Source organism: Phyllopteryx taeniolatus, chromosome 13 (assembly GCF_024500385.1).
Source record: "Phyllopteryx taeniolatus isolate TA_2022b chromosome 13, UOR_Ptae_1.2, whole genome shotgun sequence".
NCBI lineage: Eukaryota > Metazoa > Chordata > Actinopteri > Syngnathiformes > Syngnathidae > Phyllopteryx > Phyllopteryx taeniolatus.
Window position 1 is genome coordinate 26,944,886 of NC_084514.1, and position 14,222 is coordinate 26,959,107.

The 14,222-nt window shown below is 45.1% G+C and overlaps 1 protein-coding gene across 3 annotated transcripts in view; it reads right to left on the reverse strand.

Annotated features, from left to right (window-relative positions):
• LOC133488257 (P2X purinoceptor 3-like) overlaps window positions 1-14,222 on the reverse strand; it is a 115,661-nt gene that overhangs the window by 24,411 nt on the left and 77,028 nt on the right. For all 3 annotated transcript variants that reach the window (XM_061795898.1, XM_061795899.1, XM_061795900.1), the window contains exon 11: window positions 11,495-11,572. In XM_061795898.1, coding sequence (XP_061651882.1) covers window positions 11,495-11,572 — 78 coding nt within the window. The remainder of the gene's footprint in view (window positions 1-11,494; window positions 11,573-14,222) is intronic.

Genomic DNA, 14,222 nt, shown 5'->3' on the forward strand with positions numbered 1-14,222 from the left:
TACAAAAGCAGCCAGATGACAAGCTTACGAAAGGGGGTACTGCACCGGTGGTGCCGGTAATGTCCACCAGAGGGCGCTCCCGTGAACTTTCTCTTGTCCTTTTGAGACCACAGTAGCAGAATAAAAACAGAACAGCCAAAGTCAAGTCAATGTATCAGTGTACCGACTGCGCTACCTGGTGGAACCACAGGGCATTACAGCGCAATCTGCTGGAACCAATGGGCATTACAGCACAACATGGTGGAACCACTGTGCATTACAGCACAACCTGGTGGAATCACTCGGCATTACAGGACAAGGTGAATGTAGTCATGATTTTTATATGATTTGGACAATTCTGTACCAATCTTTGGCGGGCTGGATTGAAATGATCAATGGGCCGGATGTGGCCTGCGGGTCGTAGTTTGCCCACCACTGATTTAGGGTGAAATTCAATATCAGAGGTGTGGTCTATTCTCCCGCGCTGGTCTTTTGGCAACTCCCTCAAAGTACAAAAGACCGTCTCCTCTTGTTTTCCTGCTTCGCCTAAGACCCTGGGCTCCGGGCCAAAGCCCCCTCCTTTCCTCACCACGCCACGAGGGGGTGAGCCACCCAGGCTCGGCCCGGTAAAACCCTTCCCAGCCGCCTCAATACTCGCTGGGTTACAGAGACATTCTGCCCATCTCCCCTACTATGCTTTGGTGTGAGGGTTGAGTCACCAGCAAGTTTAACCAGGCAGGAAGACTCGCCTGCCTAATTTGATCTTTCCAATGTGAGTATAACTTGCTGATTACCAAGCAGAAATTAGTGCATAATAATTTTGGATAAAACTCCCATCTTTATCATCGCTCAATCCACATCCACTCATTTCACGCTCACATAATGTGTTATAATTAGTGGCTATGCCCCACAGGTAGGATGTGACCTAGAGGTGAAAGACAAATTCTGGAAGGAGCTAGATGAAGTAGTTCTGAGCATCCCACACTGAGAGAGTCGTGATTGGTGCAGATTGTAATGGACATGTTGGTGAAGGAAAATAGGGGTGATGAAGAAGTGATGGGTAAGTACGGCATTCAGGAAAGGAACTTGGAGGGACAGATGGTGGTAGACTTTGCAAAAGGGATGCAAATGGCTGTAGTGAACACTTTTTTCCAGAAGAGGCAGAAACATAAAGTGACCTACAAGAGTGGCGGTAAAAGCACACAGGTGGATTACATCTTGTGCAGACGATGTAATCTGAAGGAGGTTACTGACTATAGTGGTAGGGGAGAATGTGACTCGACAGCATAAGATGGTGGTGTGTAAAATGACTCTGGTCGTGGGGAGGAGAGGAGAGGCGAAAGGAATACATTGAGATGCGACACAGGGCAAAAGTAGAGGTGGCAAAGGCCAAACAAGAGGCATATGATGACATGTATGCCAGGTTGGACACTAAAGAAAGAGAAAATGATCTATACAGGTTGGCCAGACAGAGGGATAGAGATGGGAAGGATGTGCAGCAGGTTAGGGTGATTAAGGATAGAGAGGGAACTATGTTGACTGGTGCCAGTAATGTGCTAGATAGAAGGAAAGAATACTTCAAGGAGTTGATGAATGAGGAAAATGAGAGTGAAGGAGGAGGAGAAGAGGCAAGTGTGGTGGACCAGGAAATTGCAATGATTAGTAAGGGGGAAGTTAGAAAGGCATTAAAGAGGATGAAAAATGGAAAGGCAGTTGGTCCTGATGACATTCCTGTGGAGGTATGGAAGCATCAAGGAGAGGTGGCTGTGGAGTTTTTGACCAGCTTGTTCAATAGAATTCTAGCGCGTGAGAAGATGCCTGAGGAATGGAGGAAAAGTGTGCTGGTGCTCATTTTTAAGAACAAGGGTGATGTCCAGAGCTGTGGGAACTAATAAAGATGATGAGCCACACAATGAAGTTATGGGAAAAAGTAGTGGAGGCTAGACTCAGGACAGAAGTGAGTATTTACGAGCAGCAGTATTGTTTCATGCCTAGAAAGAGTACCACAGATGCATTATTTGCCTTGAGAATGTTGATGGAAAAGTACAGAGAAGGTCACAAGGAGCTACAGACACATTGTGTCAGTTTGGAGAGGCAGAGAAGTGTGTTAGAATAATACAGGACATGTACGAGGGCAACAGAACAGTGGTAAGGTGTGCTGTAGGTGGGACAGACGAATTTAAGATGGAGGTGGGCCTACGTCAGGGATCAGCCCTGAGCCCCTTCCTGTTTGCAGTGGTCATGGATAGGCTGACAGATGATGCTGGACTGGAATCCCCGTGGACCATGATGTTTGCAGATGACATTGTGATTTGCAGTGAAAGCAGGGAGCAGGTGGAGGAACAGTTAGAAAAATGGAGGCATGCAGTGGAAATCAGAGGAATGAAGATTAGCCAAAGTAAAACAGAATATATGTGCATGAATGACAGGGGTGGTGGGGGAAGAGTGAGGGTACAGGGAGAAGGGATAGCAAGGGTGGAGGACTTTAAATACTTCGGGTCAACTGTCCAGAGCAATGGTGAGTGTGGTAAGGAAGTTAAGGAACAGGTCCAAGCAGGTTGGGACGGGTGGAGGAAGGTGTCAGGTGTGTTATGTGACAGAAGAGTCTCTGCTCGGATGAAGGGCAAAATTTATAAAACAGTGGTGAGGCCAGCCATGATTGTACGGATTAGAGACAGTGGCACTGAAGAGACAACAGGAAGCAGAGCTGGAGGTGGCGGAAATTAAGATGTTGAGGTTCGCTCTCGGAGTGACCAGGTTGGATAAAATTAGAAATGAGGTCATCAGAGGGACAGCCAAGGTTCGATGTTTTGGAGACAAAGTTAGAGAGAGCAGACTTCGATGGTTTGGACACGTTCAGAGGAGAAATAGTGAGTATATTGCTAGGGTCGTTGATGTTGAGGGGCGGACAGCTGAGCCTGACCCCGTTGGAGAGGGCCCTATGAGTGTGAATGCCGCCTTGACGGCGGAGGTACCCCTTGCTGAAAGTCGTGGATCGGTGGTGGCGAAGGTAGAGGGAAAACGTACTATTATTGAGAATGATGAAAGTAAGAATGACATGCAAATTATAGAACAGAATATTATTATTGATCAGATGAAAATGGCACAGGCTAGTGATGTGAGACAGCAGCTGAAGGCTGCTGACAGGGTAAACCCTGATGATCTTAATATAATAGAGCAGGTTCGGCATGGTGATGGTAGCCAGGCTATGGGGCTGGAGACTGATGGTGACTCTGATCGTGCTTCAATTGCTGACAGCGTTTCCCAGAGTAAGGATTTATACCCTTTGAAAGAATTAGATGAGTTTTTGGAGGATACATTCGGTAAAACGGTTGATGTTCAAGAATATTTTCCAGATGTTAGAAAGTTTGTGAAGACTGTGAGTACCCTACAGAAGGTGGTAGGAACAGACTTGCTTGATGACAAGAAGAGATATCGCCTGAGGAAGCATGTGACTGCTGCTAGGAACATTTTAAGTGGTAAAAGACAGAAAAAATTGACAGTTGATTATTAAATTAGAAATGGAACTACAACACTGGGGGTTTTCTCTGCTGTTGTCTTTGGCTGGTTGTTTTTTTCTCTCTTTTAATTAATATGAATTATTTACGGGTTGCATCTTTAAATTTTAACGGGGGTAGAAATGCACAGAAGAGGGCGCTAGTGTTAGAAGTCCTAAAACAAAAAAGAATAGATATCGCTATGTTGCAAGAAACACACAGTGATAATTGAAATGAAACGGACTGGGGGCTATGTTAGGGCGGTCAGTACCTTCTCAGTGATGGCTCTAATCTTAGTGCAGGGGTCGCTATTTTATTTAGTCCCACTCTTAGTGTTAATGTTCTATCGATCACAGAAATAGTTACAGGGGGATTGCAATGGTTGAGGCAGAAATCCAAGACATTATGTTTAAATTTGTGAATGTATATGCAGCAAATTGCGGGCGGGACCGTTTGAGTTTATTTCAAGTATTAAAGGAAAATTTGGACAGCTGTGATAAAGGAGAATGTGTTTTAGTTGGGGGGGACTGGAACTGTTGCACCAATCCCACTTTAGATAGAATAGGACAGGAGCTCCATACCCAGTCATCCTGTTTCTTGTCAAAGATGACCAAGGAGTTGGATTTAGATGATGTGTGGAGGACAAAGCATCCGACCGACAGACAATATACCCGAATGAAAGTTTTTGATGGCGTGGTTACTGCAGCCAGATTAGACAGATTTTATGTCTGTGGTTTTTAACACCAGGGCAATTGTCAAATTTCCCCAGTTGGTTTTACAGATCATCATTTGGTATTATTGGATCTAATTTTTCACACATGGACAAGCCGAAATCATTCTGGCATTTTAATGTTAAATTTTTACATGATTTTGTTTTTTGTGAAAATTTTTAATTGTTTTGGAGTAATTGGAGAGCCAAGAAAGAGTTTCTTTCCTCCTTAAATCAGTGGTGGGAGGTAGGAAAAAGTCAAGTGAAAGTGTTTAGCCAACAGTACGCATCCTTCTCTAGTATTAATACTAGGAAGGGTATAGAGAAACTAGAAGAGGACATTGAGGTTTTGGAGAGTGTGGCTGCTGAAAATACAGAGCAGTTAAATAAAAAAAGACAGCAGTTGACTTGTTTTCTTCAAGAGAAGGCTTAAGGAGCTCTGGTCCGGTCACGTTTTACCACACTGATGAACCCACCTCCTTCTTTTTTAACCTGGAGAGATCTTTTGGAAAGAGGAAACAAATGGTGTGCCTTCAGCGGCCTGATGGGACGCTGACTTCAGATTCTGCAGAAATGAGAAGGCTAGCGGTGTCTTTCTACTCCAACCTGTTTGAGGCAGAAAGGTGCGATGGAAAGGCTACAGAGACACTACTTCAGGGTGTCCCTCAGCTGGGATCTGATGTACAAGATGTCCTGGGCTCTGGCATTACTCTGAAGGAATTGACGACTGCGGTGACCCAGTTGACCTCTGGGAAGGCCCCAGGTTTGGATGGAATACCAGCAGATCTCTATAAACACTTTTGGAATATAATTGGGATTGACTTGTTGGAGGTTTTCAAGGACTCCTTTGGGAAAGGGACTCTTCCAGCTTCCTGTCGGCGTGCGGTGATCTCTTTTCTGCCAAAAAAGGGGGATTTAACTTTGCTCAAGAATTGGGGACCTGTTGCCTTACTATGTACGGACTATAAAATTTTATCCAAAGTTTTAGCAAATAGATTAAAAGTTTATATTGACATTGTAATTGGTGAAGACCAGTCGTACTACATCCCTGGCAGAACTTTGTTGGACAATTTATTTTTAATGAGAGACATTTTTGACGTGTGCAAGGCATACGGTGTTGATGTAGGCATTATTTCTATTGATCAAGAAAAAGCATTTGATCGTTTGAAACTCCTGTACAAGAGTGCATGTTGTGTAGTTAAGGTTGGGGGAGGACTGAGCAGACCAGTCATGGTTGGGAGAGGGATTAGGCAAGGCTGTCCTATTTCGGGACTATTGTATAGTTTTGCTATCAAGCCTCTCCTATTTAGATTAGGAAACATTTTAAAGGTTTATGTCTGCCAGAGATGATTTATAGCACTCCCATAGTCATATCAGCCTATGCTGATGACATTAATGTAATGGTCCAGGGACATGGGGACATAGAGGCGCTGAGAGAAAGTCTTAACGCTGTATGAAAAGGCTTCCTCAGCTAAGGTAAATTGGGAAAAAACTGAGGCATGTTGGGTTGGCAATCCAACACAGGCGACTGCGTATGGGCTCCCTGGTGGCCTTACATGGGGGAATAGTGGGTTGAAAATTCTGGGGATTTATATGGGTGATGACAAGATGGTTGCTAAGAATTGGGAGGGATTCCTGGAAAAGTGCAAGCTGTCTTGATGGAAATGGTTGCTACCTCGGCTGTCCTACAGGGGAAGAACTCTGATTGTAAACAATCTCGTCGCCTCTCTTCTGTGGCACAGACTTCAGGTGTTAGCACCCCCATCAGGACTGATTAAACAGCTACAGAAGATGCTGGTGGACTTTTTCTGGTCTGGTCATCACTGGATGAGAGCGTCGGTCCTGTATCTCCCTGTGACGGAAGGGGGGGGGCAGGGATTTATAGACATTGCCTCCAGGATGGCTGCTTTTCATTTACAGACGGCACAGAGGCTGTTGTACAAAGACTCACTCTGCTGGTCAGCAGTCACTCGTCTGTTGCTGTGGAGGGCCGTACGGCTGGGTTATGACAAACATCTGTTCCTGTTGTCCTCTGGCTCCGGTCTGGATCGTCTGTCACCTTTTTACAGCTCTGTCCTTGATGCTTGGCAGACTTTGGACTTCATTTGACCCTCTGCAGAGCCTGGATTGTGGTTGTTTGAAGAGCCACTATTCAATAACGTTTTTCTACCTGAGAGTGCTTTTTTGTCTGACACTATAAGAAGCGCTTTCAGGGAGGCAGGGATTGTGAAGATGGGACACCTAATGAGGACATCCCCAGAAACACTGGCTGAGAGGACTGGTGTCCACTCCAACCGAGTTCTACATGGTCTGGTGAAGGAGGTGTGGCAGTCGCTGTCAGCAAAACACCAGAACTTTATACGGAACAATGATTTAGCTCACCAGTGGAGTGAGGGGGCTGAGTACGTTTTTCCTCCTCTTGCCGTGAATCCTGCTGTGGGGGAATGGAGGGAGCAGAGCGGAATCGTACTGTCCCTTGATTAGGAGAAAGGTTAATATATTGTGTGTGTCCAGGAGACCAGGTTGAAAGGCAGTAAAGCTAGAGGTTTAGGGGCAGGGTTTAAATTGTTTTACCATGTTGTAGATGGGAAGAGAAATGGAGTTGGGGTTATTTTAAAAGAAGAGTTGGCTAAAAATGAAAAAAGTATCAGATCGAGTGATGAGGCTGAAACTTGAAATTGAGGGTGTTATGTATAATGTGATTAGTGGCTATGCCCCACAGGTAGGATGTGACCTAGAGGTGAAAGACAAATTCTGGAAGGAGCTTGACGAAGTAGTTCTGAGCATCTCAGACAGAGAGAGAGTCGTGATTGGTGCAGATTGTAATGGACATGTTGGTGAAGGAAATAGGGGTGATGAAGAAGTGATGGGTAAGTACGCCATCCAGGAAAGAAACCTGGAGGGACAGATGGTGGTAGACTTTGCAAAAAGGATGCAAATGGATGTAGTGAACACCTTTTTCCAGAAGAGGCAGGAACATAGGGTGACCTACAAGAGCACGCAGGTGGATTGCATCTCGTGCAGACGATGTAATCTGAAGGAGGTTACCGACTGTAAGGTTGTGGTAGGGGAGAGTGTGGCAAGGCAGCATAGGATGGTGTTGTGTAAGATGACTCTGGTGGTGGGGAGGAAGATTAGGAAGATAAAGGCTGAGCAGAGAACCATGTTGTGGAAGCTGAGACAGGACGAGTGTTGTGCAGCTTTTCGGGAAGAGGTGAGACAGGCTCTCGGTGGACAGGAGGAGCTTCCAGAAGACTTGACCACTGCAACCAAGGTGATCAGAGAGGCAGGCAGGAGAGTACTTGGTGTATCTTCTGGCAGGAAAGGAGAGAAGGAGACTTGGTGGTGGAAACTCACAGTAAAGGAAAAAGGTTAGCTAAGAAGAACTGGGACACTGAGAGGACCGACGAGAGGCGAAAGGAATACATTGAGATGCGACACAGGGCAAAGGTAGAGGTGGCAAAGGCAAAACAAGAGGCATATGATGACATGTATGGCAGGTTGGACACTAAAGAAGGAGAAAAGGATCTATACAGGCTGGCCAGAGAGAGGGATAGAGATGGGAAGGATGTGCAGCAGGTTAGGGTGATTAAGGATAGAGATGGAAATATGTTGACTGGTGCCAGTAGTGTGCTACATAGATGGAAAGAATACTTTGAGGAGTTGATGAATGAGGAAAATGAGAGAAGGAGAGAAGTAAGACGGAATACATGTGTATGAATGAGAAGGGTGGAGGGGAAAGAGTGAGGCTGCAGGAAGGGAAAGAGTGAGGCTCAAGGAAGAAGAGATAGCGAGGGTGGAGGACTTTAAATACTTGAGGTCAACAGTCCAGAGCAATGCTGAGTGTGGTCAGGAAGTGAAGAAACGAGTCCAAGCAGGTTGAAACGGGTGGGGGAAGGTGTCAGGTGTGTTATGTGACAGAAGAGTCTCTGCTAGGATGAAGGGCAAAATTTATAAAAGAGTGGTGAGGTCAGTCATGTTGTACGTATTAGACACAGTGGCACGGAAAAGACAAAAGGAAGCAGAGCTGGAGGTGGCGGAAATTAAGATGTTGAGGTTTGCTCTCGGAGTGACCAGGTTGGATACAATTAGAAATGAGCTCATCAGAGGGACAGCCAAGGTTTGATGTTTTGGAGACAAAGTTAGAGAGAGCAGACTTCGATGGTTTGGACAGGTCCAGAGGAGAAATAGTGAGTATATTGGTAGAAGGATGATGAGGATGGAGCTGCCAGGCAAGAGAGCGAGAGGAAGACCAAAGAGAAGGTTGATGGATGTCGTGAGGGAAGACATGAGGGCAGTTGGTGTTTGAGAGGAGGATGCAGGAGATAGGCTTACATGGAAAAGGATGGCGCGCTGTGGCGACCCTGAAAGGGACAAGCCGAAAGGAAAAGAAGAAGAAGGCACGGTGTTAACCAGGTTGGCAGACATAACAAGTTACCAACATAGCCTATGACTCTTTTACTCCTATTCTTGAAAGGTTGTTTCGGCTATTACCCAAATAATAAAAGGTCCTGACGGTCATACAAAGACAGTCAAACTTTCCTCGGTCAGTACCAAGTGCAAAAGATCATTAGAGAGGGAGCAGCCTCAAAGAAGCGTGGTTAGAGTTTCACCCGGCATCTGCTCAGGTTACTCTGTCGAGGTGTGGCCTAACGTGAGTGGGGCCGACGTTTCATAAGCAGCTGTGAGAACCGAGGCGAATCTCTCTCGACACTGGCTTAATCAAGCTCCCGTCACCTTTTACGCGGCACTGTGTAGTATGGAGGGACAACGGGGCGCTTTACTCCTTTAAAGGGAGAGCCAGTTACGACTCCCTTAGTCCCTAAACTGTAGGGAAGCCTGGATTAAGCGAGATCTGACAGTTTTGGGGACATCTCTCGCAACTTTAAACCTCCTCACATCCGCTTTGATGCATCAAACAGATGCACTTTCAGAGGGAAATAGGGTGCAATTTATGCAGATCAGAATCAGAATCAGAATAATCTTTATTTGCCAAATATGTCCAAAACACACAAGTAATTTGTCTCCGGTAGTTGGAGCCGCTCTAGTACGACAACAGACAGTCAATTTACAGAACACTTTGGAGACAGAAAGACATTGACAAAAAAAAAAAAAAAACAGTCACTGAGCAGTAAAGGGTTGCTAGTTATCTGGTAATGCCGGTACTTTTTTTTTTTTTTTTTTGACAATTGTGCAAAAAAATGCAGAGTCCTCTAGCAGCTCTAGTTCGAATGACTAATATTGCAATAGTCCGGTGCAATGACCATTGTGCAAAGGGCGCTGAGACTTCAAGGACTGTATGCGGTTTAAAGTGACGAGTAGTGCGATAATCTGGGACAATGTTGGTTGTGCAAATGTTACAGATACTCCTCAATCAGTGTGCAAATGGAGCAGATGCTACTCTGGCATGAGTGGCCAGTATATGCAAATAGTGCAGCATGGCGAGACAACTACAGTGAGTGCACGAGTAATACATAATTGGCCCCACAGAAATGTGACAACGAACTCAAGTCAAAAAATTGCCAGCATGTTGTAATGGAATTGTAGGTTAGATGTTTAAGAAGTTGATCGCAAGAGGGAAGAAGCTGTTGGAATGTCTACTAGTTCTAGTTTGCATTGATCGGTAGCGCCGACCTGAGGGAAGGTCCGAGAGGATTTTGCACGCCCTTGTCTTAGTTCTGGCAGTGTGCAAGTCCTCATTGGTGGGTAGGCGGGTACCGACAATCCTTTCAGCAGTTTTGATTGTCCGTTGCAGTCGGAGTTTGTCCTTTTTTGTAGCAGCACCAAACCAGACTGTGATGGAAGAACACAGGACTGATTCGATGACCGCTGTGTAGAACTGTCTCAGCAGCTCTGGTGGCAGGCCGTGCTTTCTCAGAAGCCACGTGAGGGTCAGCTGCGGCGAAGGATGCCTCCTGAAGTCCACGATCATCTCTAAAGTCTTGAGCGTGTTCAGCTCCAGGTTGTGTCGGCCGCACCACAGCTCCAGCCGCTCCGCTTCCTGTCGATATGCAGACTCGTCACCGTCCTTGATGAGGCCGATGACAGTGGTGTCATCTGCAAACTTCGGGAGTTTGACAGTCGGGTTCGCTGAGGTGCAGTCGTTCGTGTAGAGAGAGAAGAGCAGCGGAGAGAGGACACAACCTTGGGGCGCCCCAGTGCTGATGCTGCGTGTGGATGAGGTGGCCTCCCCCAGCCTGACCTGCTGTGTCCTGCCCGTCAGAAAGCTGTAAATCCACTGGCAGATGGCAGGTGAGACCCTGAGCTGGAGAAGCTTGGATGAAAGGAGTTCAGGGATGATGGTGTTGAACGCTGAGCTGAAGTCCACGAACAGGATCCTCGCGTAGGTCCCTGCACTGTCGAGGTGTTCTAGGATGAAGTGCAGTCCCATGTTGACTGCATCATCCGCAGACCTGTTCGCTTGGTAGGCAAACTGCAGGGGGTCTACCAGGGGACCTCTGACACTCTTGAGGTGGTCCAGCACGAGACGTTCAAAGGACTTCATGACCACAGATGTCAAAGCAACAGGCCTGTAATCATTCAGACCCGAGATTGCAGGTTTCTTGGGGACTGGAATGATGGTGGAGCGTTTGAAACAGGATGGAATTTCGCACAGTTCCAGATTGGAGCTCATGGGCACAAATTCGTAATTTAGAATGAATTCTGATTCACCGACATACGCACGGTGGTGAGAAGAAAATTGGCCAGTGCACACATCAAGCATCCGATGGTTATTTTGCATAAATGCTGAACTTGTGAGCAGAATAAAAATATTTCTATTCATTTTTTAGGGAATAGGTCTGTTGTCTGTTGTCATGTCATTTGTTGCCTGTCATTGACATAAATGTGAGTATATTCCCTGTGCTCCAAGTGTCTTGGTTTTTGTTTTGGACTTATAATTATCAATTTGACCCTAGCTGTCAGCACCCTTGTTTGCTTATTTAATGAACATCGAGTCTTGCCTGCTTCTGTGCGCTTGTGTCTACCTGCCTTTACCTCCCCTCCACCACAACAAACGCTTGACAGCTGTATGAAAGGTCAAATGTCCAAGAGTTCCAGATCCCTTTTGACTCAACTACAGGTTGAATTAGGTTTTAAATAAATATTGACAAAGTGGGGGAAAAAACAGAAGCTTGAGGATTTTATCTTTATGTGAGCTAAGGTGCGCGCTTGGTGAATGTAACTCAAACCCTGTACTGTATATAACCAATTTTAAAAGATAACTGACCATAATACACAAATTTCATATACTGGGGTCTCAAGCTCCCGGACCAGCATCTACAACAATCCAAAAAGTGATTAATTTTACCTCTTCAAATTTCTTGGCCTTGTACAGCTCTGCTCCCTTCAGAAAGTTCAGCAGTATGATGTCACATAGCACAGTACCCTAAATGATAGTAAAAATAAAAAATTAGGAAACAATTACAACTTGAGCAAGACATAGCATTTATTTGAGCAGATGCCACTAATTGGGGAACTGAAGTCTGCAAGTCTGCTTCAATTTGGTGAATCTTTAATGAATTCATAAACACACGAGATAAAAGACCTGCCATAAAATCAACTGTGTTTTAATTATGACAAATTCTGAGTGACTGAATCGTTTAATTGTTGGTGTTGAATTGTCTCCCTGATGTTACGTCGCATTCGTGCAGAAACTAGTCCGATTGAATTGTACTAATTAACTAATATCATTCAACACTACAGGTGTCAAACTCATGGCCTGGGGGCTAGATCGGACCCACCGCATAATTTAATGTTGCCCACGAAAGATAATCATGTAAATCAACTTCCATGATTTTTGGTAAAATCTGTACCAAAATTTCTAATGATCATATACAATAAATGATAACTTTGAGATATTGCAAGCATTTTTTTTTTTGGTTACCAAACACCTTTAACCAGTAACTTGAACAGTAGAATCAAACTACAACCCATGATTTCTGATTTCAAAACCAGTTATCCATCAATTTGTTTGTTGTGTATATTTGATAATTTGATCAGACGATGAAACATTTATATTAGTGATGCACTGAAATTTCAGCCACCGAAATGTTTCGGCCAAAAATAGCCCAAAAGCAAGTGCATCTTCAGTTTCAGACCGATCGACTTTTTTCACAGAAAAAAAACGGCCGAAACAGGATGTTGTTATGACGCAAGCCAAAACAGCGGCTTGTGCAAACTGTAGGCCAGTCCCAAGCCCAGATAAAATAATAATAAAAATTAATATAACGGTGTGTCCACAATGAACAGTTGCCCAATGCAGCCCTATGGGGGGCACAAGCCAGTGCAAACTGTAGGACAGTCCCAAGCCCAGATAAATGCATAGGGTTGCGTCAGGAAGGGCATCCGGCTTGAAAATTTGCTAAACAAATATGAGTGTTCATCCAAAGAATTTCATACCGGATCAGCCGTGGCCCGGGTTAACAATGTCCGCCACCGGCGCCATTAACCTACAGGGCGCCGGTAGAGATTTAGCTACTGTGGGTCGAAGACGAAGGATAGGTGGAAAGCGGGTTCTTTGGCAGAAAGAGAAGAGGAATGCATAGAGTCTAGAACTGAATGTGGGGACTTTGAATGTTGGGACTATGACAGGAAAATATCGGGAGTTGGTTGACATGATGATTAGGAAAAAGGTTGATATATTGTGTGTCCAGGAGACCAGGTGGAAAGTCAGTAAGGCTAGATGTTTAGGGGCAGGGTTTAAATTATTTTACTATGGTGTAGATGGGAAGAGAAATGGAGTCGGGGTTATTTTAAAAGAAGAGTTAGCTAAGAATGTCTTGGAGGTGAAAAGAGTATCAGATCGAGGGATGAGGCTGAAACTTGAAATTGAGGGTGTTATGTATAATGTGATTAGTGGCTATGCCCCACAGGTAGGATGTGACCTAGAGGTGAAAGAGAAAGTCTGGAAGGAGCTAGACGAAGTAGTTCTGAGCATCCCAGACAGAGAGAGAGTCGTGATTGGTGGAGATTTTAATGGACATGTTGGCGAAGGAAACAGGGGTGATGAAGAAGTAATGGGTAAGTATGGCATCCAGTAAAGAAACTTGGAGGGACAGATGGTGCTAGACTTTGCAAAAAGGATGGAAATGGCTGTAGTGAACACTTTTTTCCAGAAGAGGCAGTAACATAAAGTGACCTACAAGAGTGGAGGTAGAAGCACACCGGTGGATTACATCTTGTGCAGACGATGTAATCTGAAGGAGGTTACTGACTGTAGTGGTAGGGGAGAGTGTGACTCGACAGCATAAGATGGTGGTGTGTAAGATGACTCTGGTGGTGGGGAGGAATATAGTTTGTTTGGTCACTACAAACGTCACTACAAACGTGGGATTTCTTGAATATCCTTTTTATGTCCACGGCCAGCGTCCCTAACTACCACTGGAGGGGCGGGGGGGGTTGACCATATTCCATTGTTCAGCAGTCATCAGTTCCCCCCCCCCCTCCCTCACCCATGCTGTGCCAGTCATTGAGGAGACTTTTATGGCTCCAGATAATGCAAACCAGGTTTCCTATCTTTTGTGAAAGCAAACTTGCTGGTTGAGGTTAAGGAGGCAGGAATGCAACAGTTTATCAGTTCTTGTGGTTGTCATGACAACCGGGACATCAGGTGTCGTCACTACATATCCTCCTTTTCTCCAGCTGGAGCAGCTCGGTGGTGATGCGGACGGCGACTTCATGAAAGATGGCACACGTTGGCAGGTGAACACAACAATGCAGTTAAAGAGTACAACATTAGTGCATACCATCCCCCTTTACGGCGATAACAGTTGTCCATGACAACTTCTTACTCAAGGTGTGTGTCTATATGTGAATATAGACATCAATGTACTGTAGGTGTATCTATGTTGTGAGATCAAGAGATTGCAAAGTTGAAAGTAAAAGGCTAACACTAACGTTAACAAAGAATATTTGTAGCGTTCTCCAAAAATGGGAAAACATTAGCAAGAGAAAAGAAGAAAAGAAAAAAGGGTATCAAAAAAACTAAGTCAGCCCAGCTCCTTCCAAGCAAAAGAGAGGGAGTCTAAAAAAAAAAC